At 58.0% G+C, this 11,231-nt stretch overlaps 2 protein-coding genes across 9 annotated transcripts in view; one reads left to right on the top strand and one right to left on the bottom strand.

Moving 5' to 3' along the window:
- Positions 1-60: 60 nt before the first annotated feature.
- The window catches only part of Pc (pyruvate carboxylase), a 99,085-nt gene continuing 87,914 nt past the window's right edge, over positions 61-11,231 (bottom strand). For 7 of the 8 annotated variants that reach the window (XM_006230691.5, NM_012744.3, XM_063281278.1 and 4 more), the window contains 10 exons: positions 3,988-4,132; positions 3,650-3,739; positions 3,183-3,561; positions 2,500-2,740; positions 2,130-2,379; positions 1,696-1,940; positions 1,427-1,606; positions 1,104-1,352; positions 758-898; positions 61-678 (listed from right to left, as the gene is read on the bottom strand). In XM_006230691.5, coding sequence (XP_006230753.1) covers positions 430-678; positions 758-898; positions 1,104-1,352; positions 1,427-1,606; positions 1,696-1,940; positions 2,130-2,379; positions 2,500-2,740; positions 3,183-3,561; positions 3,650-3,739; positions 3,988-4,132 — 2,169 coding nt within the window. In that variant the 3' untranslated portion in view covers positions 61-429. Of the gene's footprint in view, positions 679-757; positions 899-1,103; positions 1,353-1,426; positions 1,607-1,695; positions 1,941-2,129; positions 2,380-2,499; positions 2,741-3,182; positions 3,562-3,649; positions 3,740-3,987; positions 4,133-6,000; positions 6,145-11,231 lie in introns of those variants that run through there. The other variant, XM_039101401.2, reaches the window with a different exon arrangement.
- Lrfn4 (leucine rich repeat and fibronectin type III domain containing 4) lies at positions 6,581-9,873 on the top strand. The gene is made up of 3 exons (NM_001109508.1): positions 6,581-6,740; positions 7,190-8,548; positions 9,025-9,873. Exons 2-3 carry the CDS (start codon positions 7,200-7,202, stop codon positions 9,584-9,586), a joined length of 1,911 nt encoding a protein of 636 aa, NP_001102978.1. The 5' UTR covers positions 6,581-6,740; positions 7,190-7,199; the 3' UTR covers positions 9,587-9,873.

The raw sequence follows: 11,231 nt of genomic DNA, 5'->3' as shown, positions 1-11,231 counted from the left end.
GTTTGAGAGAAAGAGACCCACACTGCCACTAGGGTGGAGTAGACTGTACATGACCTAGTGTGGAGGGCAAGGGAAGGCCACTTTTATTGAGCAAATTTCCCAGGACCTATGAATTAGGTCTTCTTCCCTCTACCCCCAGAGGTAGAACCCCTCTCCCAGGTACAAGGCCACCTACTGTACACCTGTGGTCTCCCACGAGGAGCAGACCCTTATTTGGCAAGAGATGAATATGTGAGAACTGCCTGCCAGCAAGACAAGGACAAATAGCTGAAGGGAATGGGAGGGCCATTGCAGGTAGTGTGTGTGCTGTCCCATGGGACAGGACCTCAAGGGCCTAGCCCTCAGGTACTGCCTGGGCCTGCCCTGGCTGCACAGCTTCTGTTGAGAGGCTTGGGGTAGGGTTGGCCAGGCTGCCAGTCTGGAGTAAGATCACTCAATCTCTAGGATGAGGTCATCGCCTTCCAGAGTCATGTCCTTGGTCACGTGAACCTTTCGGATAGTGCCCTCCATGGGCGAAGTCACCACAGTCTCCATCTTCATGGCGCTGAGCACACAGAGGGGCTGGCCCTTAACCACCTTGGCTCCTGCTGCCACCTTGACGTCTATGACCTTCCCAGGCATAGGGGCCCCAATTTGGCCCTTCACATCCTTCAAGGCCTTGGGATGGAAGTGCATCTCCTGCAGACAGGACAGAGATGACATTAGACAGCAGGTCAGGCCCATCCCTACCACCTGACTGGCTCTGATGGCACTGTACCTTCATGGCCTGGGTGTCTTTAACCAGAATGGATCGAAGCTGCCCATTGAGTTCAAAGAACACCTGCCTCTGGCCAGCACGGTTCAGGTCGCTTACAGCCAGGGCTTTGATGTGCAAGGTCTTGCCCCGTTCCAGCTCAACCTGGAGAAGACAGGAGACAGCTGGGGAGGATGTCATGACCGTGGGCCCTGGATCCCATTTCTCGAGTGTGAAGAAAGCCCAGCCTCTGGTCACAAGGGCCATTTCTGCTGTGCAGCTCACAAGGCTGTGAATACTGTGTGTGACAGTATGGCAGGGCTACTGTAGGCCTTGGGGCTGAGTATAGACAAACACAAGACCCACTGACCTCAAACTCCTCTGCAATTTTGGGTCCTTGAAGAAAGAGACGAGTATTCAGGCTATCCAGGGGGCCAAAGGTAGCCGTGAAGTCTTTGAACTGAGCAAAGACATCAGGGTACATGGCTGCAGAGAGAACGTCCTCTGGGGTCACCTCCTCTCCATGCCTATCAATCAGGTCCTTCTCCAGCTCCTTCAGGTTCAAGGGAGGGAGGGAGGCTCCAGGCCTCCCTTCTATTCTTGGCAGGTCCTTTAGCACCTGAGGGGCAAAGCAGAGGGTCAGGCCAGGCCCTTGTACTCAGTCCCTGTCTCATCACGATGTACCTTCCCTACCTTAGAACGGAAGGGTTCAGGGAAACCCCCATGGGGAATGCCAATGTAGCCCTGCAGGAACTCCACCACAGAGCGGGGGAAGGACAGCTCTTCTGCCTGAGCTTCTGCCTCTGCCCGGCTCAACCCGTTCTGCACCATGAACTGGGCCAGATCCCCCACAATCTTGGAGGATGGTGTCACCTGAAGAGAAAAGATGTCTGGTAATGAGGATGTAGGCCCAGAGGCAGAAGGGTAGCGCACAGGGCCGTTAGATAAGGGGCCTTGCTCACCTTGATGAGGTCCCCCAGCATCTGGTTAGCCTCCACATAGGCCTTCTTGACCTCCTTGAACTTGGAGCCAAGTCCCATGCTGTGGGCCTGGAAGTGTAGGTTGGTGTACTGGCCCCCTGGGATCTCATTCTCATACACGTCTGAGTTGCCAGACTTCATGGTAGCCGTGCAATCAAAGGCTGCATACAGCCCCCGAGCCCCTTCCCAATACTCACTGTAGTCAAACACACGCTCCAGGGGTACCTCTGTGGGGAAGCTAGAGTCAGGAGAGCTTGGCAATGTGCCAGTACTCCCAAGGGTGCTTTCCAGAACTCAGCGTTAGCCCAGACTGGGGGGAGGCAGTGGCCGCCAGGCCAGAGTGAGGCATCTGAATCCCAGGCTCTGCCAGGATTATTCAAGACTTTGAATGGCCATGGGTTGTTACTCTATCCTACCTGTGTCCAGAGGAGTCCCTTTGGTACAGGCCACCAGGGCCCCCATGCTGGGCTGTGAGGTCATCCCAGACATAGAGTCGACTGCCACATCCACAACATCAGCCCCAGCTTGTGCACAGGCCAACATGGCTGCCACACCTGACCCTGATGTGTCATGGGTATGGATGTGCAGTGGGAGGTCGGGGAACCGGTCCCGGAGGGAGCTGACCAGCATGGTGCATGCTGCAGGCTTCAGCAGGCCTGCCATGTCCTGGGAAAGTGAAGAGGAGAAGGGGTTATGGTAAGGAGGGACCTGATGTGTTCCTGTATGCAGGCCACTGTGGGTATCGTGGGAGGGCAAGAGGAGCAGACGGACAAAAGGCCCTGGCACCTTAATGCAGAGGATGTGAGTGCCGGCTCGCACCAGTTCTTCAGCTAAGCCCATGTAGTACTCCAGTGAGTATTTAGTGCGACTGGGGTCAGCCACGTCACCCGTGTAGGAGATGGCAGCTTCCACCACACCCCCAGCACTGCCAGCTGCTTCCATGCCCAGCAGCATGTTTGGCAGGTAGTTAAGGGAGTCAAAGATCCGGAAGACGTCCATGCCATTCTCTTTGGCCACCTCACAGAACCTGGCAAGTGAGAGAATAGGTGAATCCTTCCTGACTCCCTGTACTTTACTCTCTAGGTCCTGGCCCCTAGGGAATGAAGTCTGGCTTGTCAGGGGAGTGGGCATTTCAAACTGTGATCAAGGCCTTTTCCAGGGCAGCCTGTGCCAAGAGGTATGACTGGCACTGGCAGAGCCATCCAGCCATCTAGGACTGGAGGATTGGTAAGATTCTTACCAAGGAATGGTCTTGAGGAGGGCGCCACTGAGCAGAGCCCTCAGGCCCAATTCCAACCCCAGCTCTGTGCTGTGATTCCTGGGACAACTCATCTCCCTCAGTGTTTGCTGCCACAGAGATCCAGAAGCCCTAAGTGTTCTGCCTCTGAAAGTCTGTTTGGTCCCCATAGGATATAGTCAAAGACTCTGTGGAGACCACTATTGTGTGGTCCCAGCAGACCCAGGCTTACTTGAAGACCACGTTGTCAGGGTAGTTGGTGTAGCCCACAGCATTGGCCCCCCTCAGTAGCATCTGGAATGGGATGTTGGGGATGAGCTCCCGGAGCTCCTGGAGCCGCCGCCAGGGGCACTCATACAAGAAGCGCATGGCCACGTCAAATGTGGCTCCTCCCCAGTTCTCTATGCTGAAGAGGTTGTTGAAGTTGTGGGCAACGTAGGGTGCAATCTTTTTGAGATCGTGTGTGCGCACTCTAGTGGCAAGTAGTGACTGGTGGGCATCCCGGAAGGTTGTGTCCATTAGCAGCAGCCCCTGGTGATTCCGCACAGCTCTGGCAAAGCCCTCTGGCCCCTCTCGCAGAAGGATGTCTCTGAAACCAGCTGGGGGTGGGCCTAGGGTAGACAGGAACATCAATGCCTATCCTACAGGCAGCAACCTCCCACTATCCCTTTGAGTTGTTAAAAATGGACCTCAACCTACCTATGGGCACCACAGGAACAATGGGGTCCACAGGGCTGGGACTGACCTTGACGGGGATTGGAGTGGTAGGGCCATTGACCATGACGTGTCCTGGGGAGAAAGTGAGCACTGGGTCAGGACAGGTTGGTCAGAGGAAGAGTCAAGGGCAGCAGTGTGAGTAGGTAGGCTCTGGGATGGGGACTTTCTCCAGGACACCTGGGCCCCCTGGGTCTAGACAGTGGACACTTACTAAGGAGCATGTGGACAGAAAGGAGGGTATAGGACCTTAACAAGGGCAGGGGCACAGGGTGGGAAACAGGAAAAAGTCAGGAGGGAAGAGAAGGGCAGTGCAGGCAAACCAAGGTAATGTAGCAACTTCTGGGCCCGGTTCTGTGCAGGCCGCAGCTGGAACAGCTCGGGGTTCTCATCGATGAACTGGGTGTCCACAATGCCCGCTAGGAACTGCTGGTTGTTGAGCACATTCTGCAGGAAGGGGATGTTGGTCTGCAAGGCAAGCAGAAGGGTCACTATGCAGCTTACGGAGGGACAGACACTCCAGGTCCTCTGAGGCACTGCAGCTTCCCCCTTCTTTCTGGTCGCCCATGGAGCTGCCAGGGACTAGATGCACATCTCCATCTTTGCTCACTCCAGAACTCATACCAATGCCAGCCCCTCTTGACTGAGTCCACAGACTAAGATCTAACACCTCCCATAGCCTAGAACCTAACCCTGTAGAAGCATTCACACCCCCTGCCAGCCACGCCTCTTCAACCCATTTTCATGAGACCACCTCTTGCTAATTCCAGAGGCATCACCCATCCTCTTGCTAACAGCTCCCACCTAGACACTCTTCCCTGACCTCATTTTCTTCCTCTTCTACCCTTCCACATCTCACGCTCTACTTCTTAAGGACACCCTGATCTGGACCTGCTGCTCCTGTGACAGCCTCTGTCTTCAGAGCCAAGTGGACCAACCATCCCAGTAATCTGCACTCCCATGGAGCCCTGCATGCTATGTTCCCAGCTCTCTGGTAGATGGATACCTTACCCTCTACCCTGCCTACCCATCTTTTCCTGTGTGACTGGGCAGGCTGGACCCCTGCCCCATGACAGATCCTGGACTCTTAATCTCTTGGGTTCAGTCCACACATTTCCCCTGAGCTGCCTCAACACAGCCCCCTTGCCCGACGATTGGACAAGAGCGGTGCTTGCCCACCAGCTTCCGACAGGGTGTCCCTAATGATTACAAAGCGGGGGCCCAGCTATAGATGCCTTGCAGCCTTGCATCTGCTTTTCTTTGGAACTACCCCCCCACCCCCAGGGACCAAAGCATGGGACTGAATTGTTAAACCGTCTGAAGAACCCAGAGCTGCGTAAGGGTAAGAAGGATCATCAAAGCCCCAACCACCATGTAGATTCCCCCCTGCTACTGCTAGGTCTACCATCGATGCCTCTACTGGAAGCTCCACGGTGGTAGGAACAGGGCCAGAGACCACCAGGTTCCCACAGCAGGGTAACAACACACAACAAACTAGAATATGTGTGTATTTGGAGTGAATGGAAACTCTTTAGGGTTAGAAAAAGAAGTATCTGGCACCACCTCATATCACAGTTGACCGGACTAAAGAAAGATCCAAATTACTTTTCCAACAGCTGGGGTGTCCCAGCAACAAGCCAAGCAGAGGCTTCCAGCTGCAAGGACTTAAGCCCCTCAAGCTGCAAGGTTTCCTTAGGTGTGAACAGTACAGGCAACTAGCAGCCCTAGGTCTCCGTGAGAAAACCGTTTCTGTGGGTAAGGAACTTGCTCAGGGCTGTGCAGCTGTACCAGGCAGGACTAGAATCCAATCTCTTTCTCCCCCAGTTCCTGGCACCCACGCACTCCTTAGATTCAGGTACGGAGGGAGGGAAATAGGAAGAAGGGGCCCAGGTAGTCTGAGAGGAGGAGATGCCCCGCAGGAGGTGGTAACTTCCCATCCCAGCTAAGTGAACCATTCCTGGGAGACAAACAAGATACCCAACTTGGTTCTGAGTCCACCTCACATTTCTGACCGTTCGAACCACATTCCCTAGGAAGAGGCCCCTCTAGAAGAGGGGAGGCGGAGCTATGACACAGAGAGGACCACTGACGCACAGCTTCAAACAGCGTGCCACAGCCAGCCTGCTGGGAAACCGCGCAGCACAGACCAATCCAGCCAGAGGCGGAGGCCGGTTGGCTGGGGAGCGCCGGGCAGGGCGGGAGGGAGACCGAGGAGAGGAAGGAGGGGCGCGGCGGGGCGGGGCACGACGGCAGTCCCGTGGCCAAGCCCTCAGGCCCCACCCGCAGAAGCCCTGTTGGGGGCGCCACCCCAGCCCCCCACCCCCCAGGGTCCGGACCTGTGGGGGATTCTTCACGTGACGCGGTGATGCAGAACGGTTGTGACCTTCAGTGTGTATCTGCGAACGCGAGGGTCCCAGTAACAGTGCGGGTTTGCACCCGGCCCTGCCCGTGGGTGCGGGGACGTGTGGGTGTGTGGGCATATGTGGGCGTGTTGGGGAGGGTGCCCAGAGACATGTGACAAAGACCCGTCTCTGGGAGATGGTAAAGGGGCCTTAGAGCTGGCGCTTTGTCTGGTTGTCTGCAGAGCCGCGGCGCCCGCCTGAGCGGTTACAGGATGCTTGGGCGCCAGGGTGGCCGAGGGCGCGCGCGCCCGTGCCAGGGTGAGTGCGCTGCGGCAGCGCCTTGGGACAACGCGGAGGGCCTGGTCCGGCCTCGGGCGTGACTGGGCGCCACCCGTGGGCGCTGCAGTGGCCGCGTGTCCCCGTGACCTCCGGAACCCGGCTGGGGCCCGGCTGGATCCCTGTGCCCCTCCGGGTCCACCCTCCACGTGCGTGTTCGTGGCGCGCGTGTCCGTCAGCGCGCATCCGCCTGCCTGCCGCCGCCGCCACCGCGAACGGCGCGGAGAAAAGGTGCCGGGAGCCGAGAGAGCCGGGGCCGAGGGCCCGAGCGCCATGGGCCGGAGGGCGCGCGGCTGGCGGGCCCGGCCTCGCTCCCGCGAGAGAGCGGCCTGGAGTCGGCAGAGGCCGGCTGGGTCCGCGGGGAGGCCAGCCCGAGCCCCCTGAGCGACGGACACCAGGTGAGCCCCCCCTCCCCCGCCCCGACAGGGCTCAGAGGGAGGCCCGCCCGGGGAGGAGCCACAGTCCACGCCAGGGATTTGGGGGACGCCATCCTCAGCCACGAAGGGGAAGGCACGAAGGGGGGAGGGGGCTGGCCATTTCAGAGGATGCCAGGAGGAAGTTCCCGGACCCTCCCTGCTCTTGGCCCTCCTCCACTTCCTGCCTCATGCCTCACCTTGTTCCCAGTACCTGGACTCCCTTCAACTGCTTGGGAAATGTGACCTTTACTCTGGGGGGGCCTTAGTCTGCAGCCCCAGCCATCTTTCCTCCCTGGGGTCCTCCGTGAGCATCTTACCCAAATCTTCCCCAGTTCAGACTCTGGAAACTGGTTCCTGGGACTGTGCCCTGGGCACAAGTGGGCCCTTGCCCTAGCCCCACCTGTGCCTGGGGCTGCGGCCCTTTCCCACAGGGCACTCACCATGGCCCCGCCGCTCCTATTGCTGTTGCTGGCCAGTGGAGCCGCTGCTTGCCCGCTGCCCTGTGTGTGCCAGAACCTGTCGGAGTCGCTCAGCACCCTTTGTGCCCACCGAGGCCTGCTGTTTGTGCCACCCAACGTGGACAGGCGCACAGTTGAACTGCGCCTGGCTGACAACTTCATCCAGGCCCTGGGACCACCTGACTTCCGCAACATGACAGGGCTGGTGGACCTAACATTGTCTCGAAATGCCATCACCCGCATCGGGGCCCGCTCCTTTGGGGACCTGGAGAGCCTGCGCTCCTTGCACCTGGATGGCAACAGGCTGGTGGAACTGGGCAGCAGCAGCCTACGGGGGCCTGTCAACCTCCAGCACCTCATTCTTAGTGGCAATCAGCTGGGCCGAATCGCTCCTGGGGCCTTCGACGACTTCCTTGACAGTCTCGAGGACCTGGATGTGTCCTATAACAATCTCCGGCAGGTTCCCTGGGCTGGCATAGGCTCCATGCCTGCCCTGCATACCCTTAACCTGGACCATAACCTCATTGATGCGCTGCCCCCAGGTGTTTTTGCCCAGCTTAGCCAGCTCTCCCGCCTGGACCTGACCTCCAACCGCCTGGCCACCCTGGCACCTGATCCACTCTTCTCTCGGGGTCGGGATGCTGAGGCCTCACCTTCCCCTCTGGTGCTGAGTTTCAGCGGGAACCCACTGCACTGCAACTGTGAGCTGCTGTGGCTGCGGAGGCTGGCCCGGCCTGATGACCTGGAAACCTGCGCTTCTCCACCAACCCTGGCAGGCCGCTACTTCTGGGCAGTGCCTGAGGGAGAGTTCTCCTGTGAGCCTCCACTGATTGCCCGACACACACAGCGCCTGTGGGTGCTAGAAGGTCAGCGGGCCACTCTACGGTGCAGGGCTCTTGGTGACCCTGTACCTACCATGCACTGGGTTGGTCCTGATGACAGGCTGGTTGGCAACTCTTCTCGAGCCTGGGCTTTCCCCAACGGGACCCTAGAGATTGGGGTGACAGGCGCTGGAGATGCAGGAGCCTATACCTGCATTGCTACCAACCCTGCCGGTGAGGCCACAGCCCGAGTGGAGCTCCGGGTACTGGCCTTGCCCCATGGTGGGAACACCAGTGCTGAGGGGGGCCGTCCTGGGCCCTCGGACATTGCTGCCTCTGCTAGAACTGCTGCTGAAGGCGAGGGAACTTTAGAATCTGAACCAGCCGTGCAAGTGACAGAGGTGACTGCCACCTCTGGACTGGTGAGCTGGGGCCCAGGGCGGCCAGCTGACCCAGTGTGGATGTTCCAAATCCAGTACAACAGCAGCGAGGATGAGACCCTCATCTACCGGTGAGGATGGGCCTTGCACACTCCCTTCAGCCTGCTTTGTTCACTGTGCCTCCCTTCCTGCTGACCCTGTACCCCCAAGTTCTGCCTGTTCCCCCTCCAGGCCTGTGCCTGCTCCTCTACTTCTAAACTCTTGGAGTATGGCTTGGGCAGAGAAACGTGTGGCTGCTTTTTAAGGGGTCTCAGGTGAGGCTGTATGTGCCAGCCTTCCTGACCATCAGTGATAGCAGCTTGGGTGTCTGCTAAGGCACCTGACCCCCACCCCAGGGTATTTTTGCCTCTGCTTGGTTCCATTCCCCACCCCCAGCTCCTATTACCTGAGGCCTGTGTCAGTGCACACATCCATCCCTGCCCTGGCACTATTCTGCGTGTGTTGACAGGGCCTTATAGGCCTGAGGGGCTGTTCAGGGCAAACCTGAAAGAAGGGAATGGGGGCTGTACCCCACCCTGGGGCTCTGACCACCTGCCCTTGCCTACAGGATTGTACCAGCCTCCAGCCAACACTTCCTGCTGAAGCACCTGGTTCCTGGTGCTGACTACGACCTCTGCCTGCTGGCCCTGTCACCTGCTGCTGGGCCCTCCGACCTCACGGCCACTAGACTGCTGGGCTGTGCCCACTTCTCTACCCTACCAGCCACCCCCCTGTGCCATGCCCTACAGGCCCATGTGCTGGGCGGGACCCTGACTGTGGCAGTGGGAGGCGTCCTAGTGGCTGCCTTACTGGTCTTCACTGTGGCCTTGCTGGTTCGGGGCCGGGGAGCTGGGAATGGCCGCCTCCCACTCAAACTCAGCCATGTCCAATCCCAGACCAATGGTGGCACTAGCCCCATGCCCAAGAGCCACCCACCACGGAGCCCTCCACCCCGTCCCCAGCGCAGCTGCTCCCTGGACCTAGGAGACACCGGTGGATGCTACGGGTATGCCAGGCGCCTGGGAGGAGCCTGGGCCCGGCGGAGCCACTCTGTACATGGGGGGCTGCTGGGAGCTGGGTGTCGGGGTATGGGGGGCAGTGCGGAGCGGCTGGAGGAGAGCGTGGTGTGAAAAAAAGGGCAGCCTCTTGCCCTGAGGAAGGAGCAGTGCCACTGTTGGGCCCAGGTGGCAGCACCCAGCCTGGGTGGGCAGCACGGCCCTGGGTCCCACTCTGCTTTTTATCCTCAGTACCTCAGGCCCCCATGTACTTGGTGGGACAGCAAACCCTTTCCTTGGTTTTGGCCTCCAGACTAAAGGGACAGGTCCCACCAACAGGTGCTCAGAGCCACCAAGGCAGGGGCTGCAGCCACCAAGAGGGAGTCTTGTTTCTATTTATAATAAAATTGTTGGGGACAATTTGCCAGTGTTGGTCTTTGATCTCATCCTGCTTGATCCCTGGGAGGGAGGAAGGGAGGCTGTAGGGGTACACAGGTGAGTACAGGTGTCAAGGCTAAAACTCCCGGGCTCACAGAGGTAGTTCTTGGCCCAAGACTTCCAGCCAGTCTATAACCCAGGGTAGCAGTCAAGGGTTGGGGTCTGGTGTCTGCTGGCCCTGGCAGAGGCAGGCATCAATCTAGAACCCTCTGGAAGGCCTGTGCTTCCCTGGGCCTGAGTGAGCTGGTGAGATGAATGCACAGCCTCTTGCTAATAAGCTGAGCTCAGCTGTAGGCCCAGTGCTCAGATGGGCACCCAGTTGCTAAAGTGCAGAAGTAGATATTGTCAGCCACGCAGCATTCTACTGTGCCCACAGCTGCAGCCAAGCTCACATACACCCAACCTCCTGTCACCATAACTACCTGTGTGTGACCTAGAGAGATGCTTGCGGGGAAATAAGCAACAGTTGGGAGACATAGGAGAGGGCAGAGAGGGTAGGATGTGTGCAGGAAGGGGACAGACCCAGGCCCCAAATTCTTTTGCAGTTTCTGTAGTCATGAACCCTACTGTCCCTGTTCTCATGACTGGAAGAGGATGCTGGGATCTTGAACTCACTGTGATATAGGGCAGGTGTGTAAGGTTGTATGGATCAGGATACTTGGCATTAAGGGTGGAAAAATAATCAGAGTATTGGCAAAACCTCAAACCAGGGTTCAGCCCAGTGTATACCCCATAACCTCCCATCGCTGGTCAGCCAGAGAAAAGCCAGTTCCCAGAGCATAAGGCAGTGACTCTAGGATGTTGGGAGCTGACTTTACAGCATATCTCTGCCCCCAAGGCAAGGAAGGCATGGACCCCAACAGAGCCTGTGATCATGTAGGAACCCACTGCCTTTCCCAAGATGGGCTGCATGAGACAGGCTTCTCTGCCCTACCCCACAGGACAGTCTCAAAACCCACAAGGTTTTCCAAAAGTCTTTGAGCCCACTAGGGTCACTGACAGAACCTGTGAACATGAGAGCCTTGGAAGAGGAGGGAAAAACTCAATGGGCTGCGGACTTAAGTCTATCCTACGTGTGCCCCGTAGGATGGATGGGCAGGTGCTGGCTTCAAAGGACAGGACAGAATCTCTTGGTTATGAGTTTGTAGCTGCAAAAACTAGATAGAAAGGTATCCCAACAAGGAAGCAATAGGCACCATGGGGCTCCTGTCACCTTAGAGAGGCCCAACCACTGTGGCCAGCCCTGACCCTCACCATATACATTTCTTGGCTATTCTGAAGCAGCTGCCAGGAAGTCAGGAGAGCTGGGAGCTGGCAGAAGGTCTGAGCTCTCATCCAGGGA

The sequence above is a fragment of the Rattus norvegicus genome, chromosome 1 (assembly GCF_036323735.1).
Source record: "Rattus norvegicus strain BN/NHsdMcwi chromosome 1, GRCr8, whole genome shotgun sequence".
In the NCBI taxonomy this organism is placed as follows: domain Eukaryota; kingdom Metazoa; phylum Chordata; class Mammalia; order Rodentia; family Muridae; genus Rattus; species Rattus norvegicus.
This window is presented reverse-complemented; position numbering and strand designations above follow the sequence as displayed.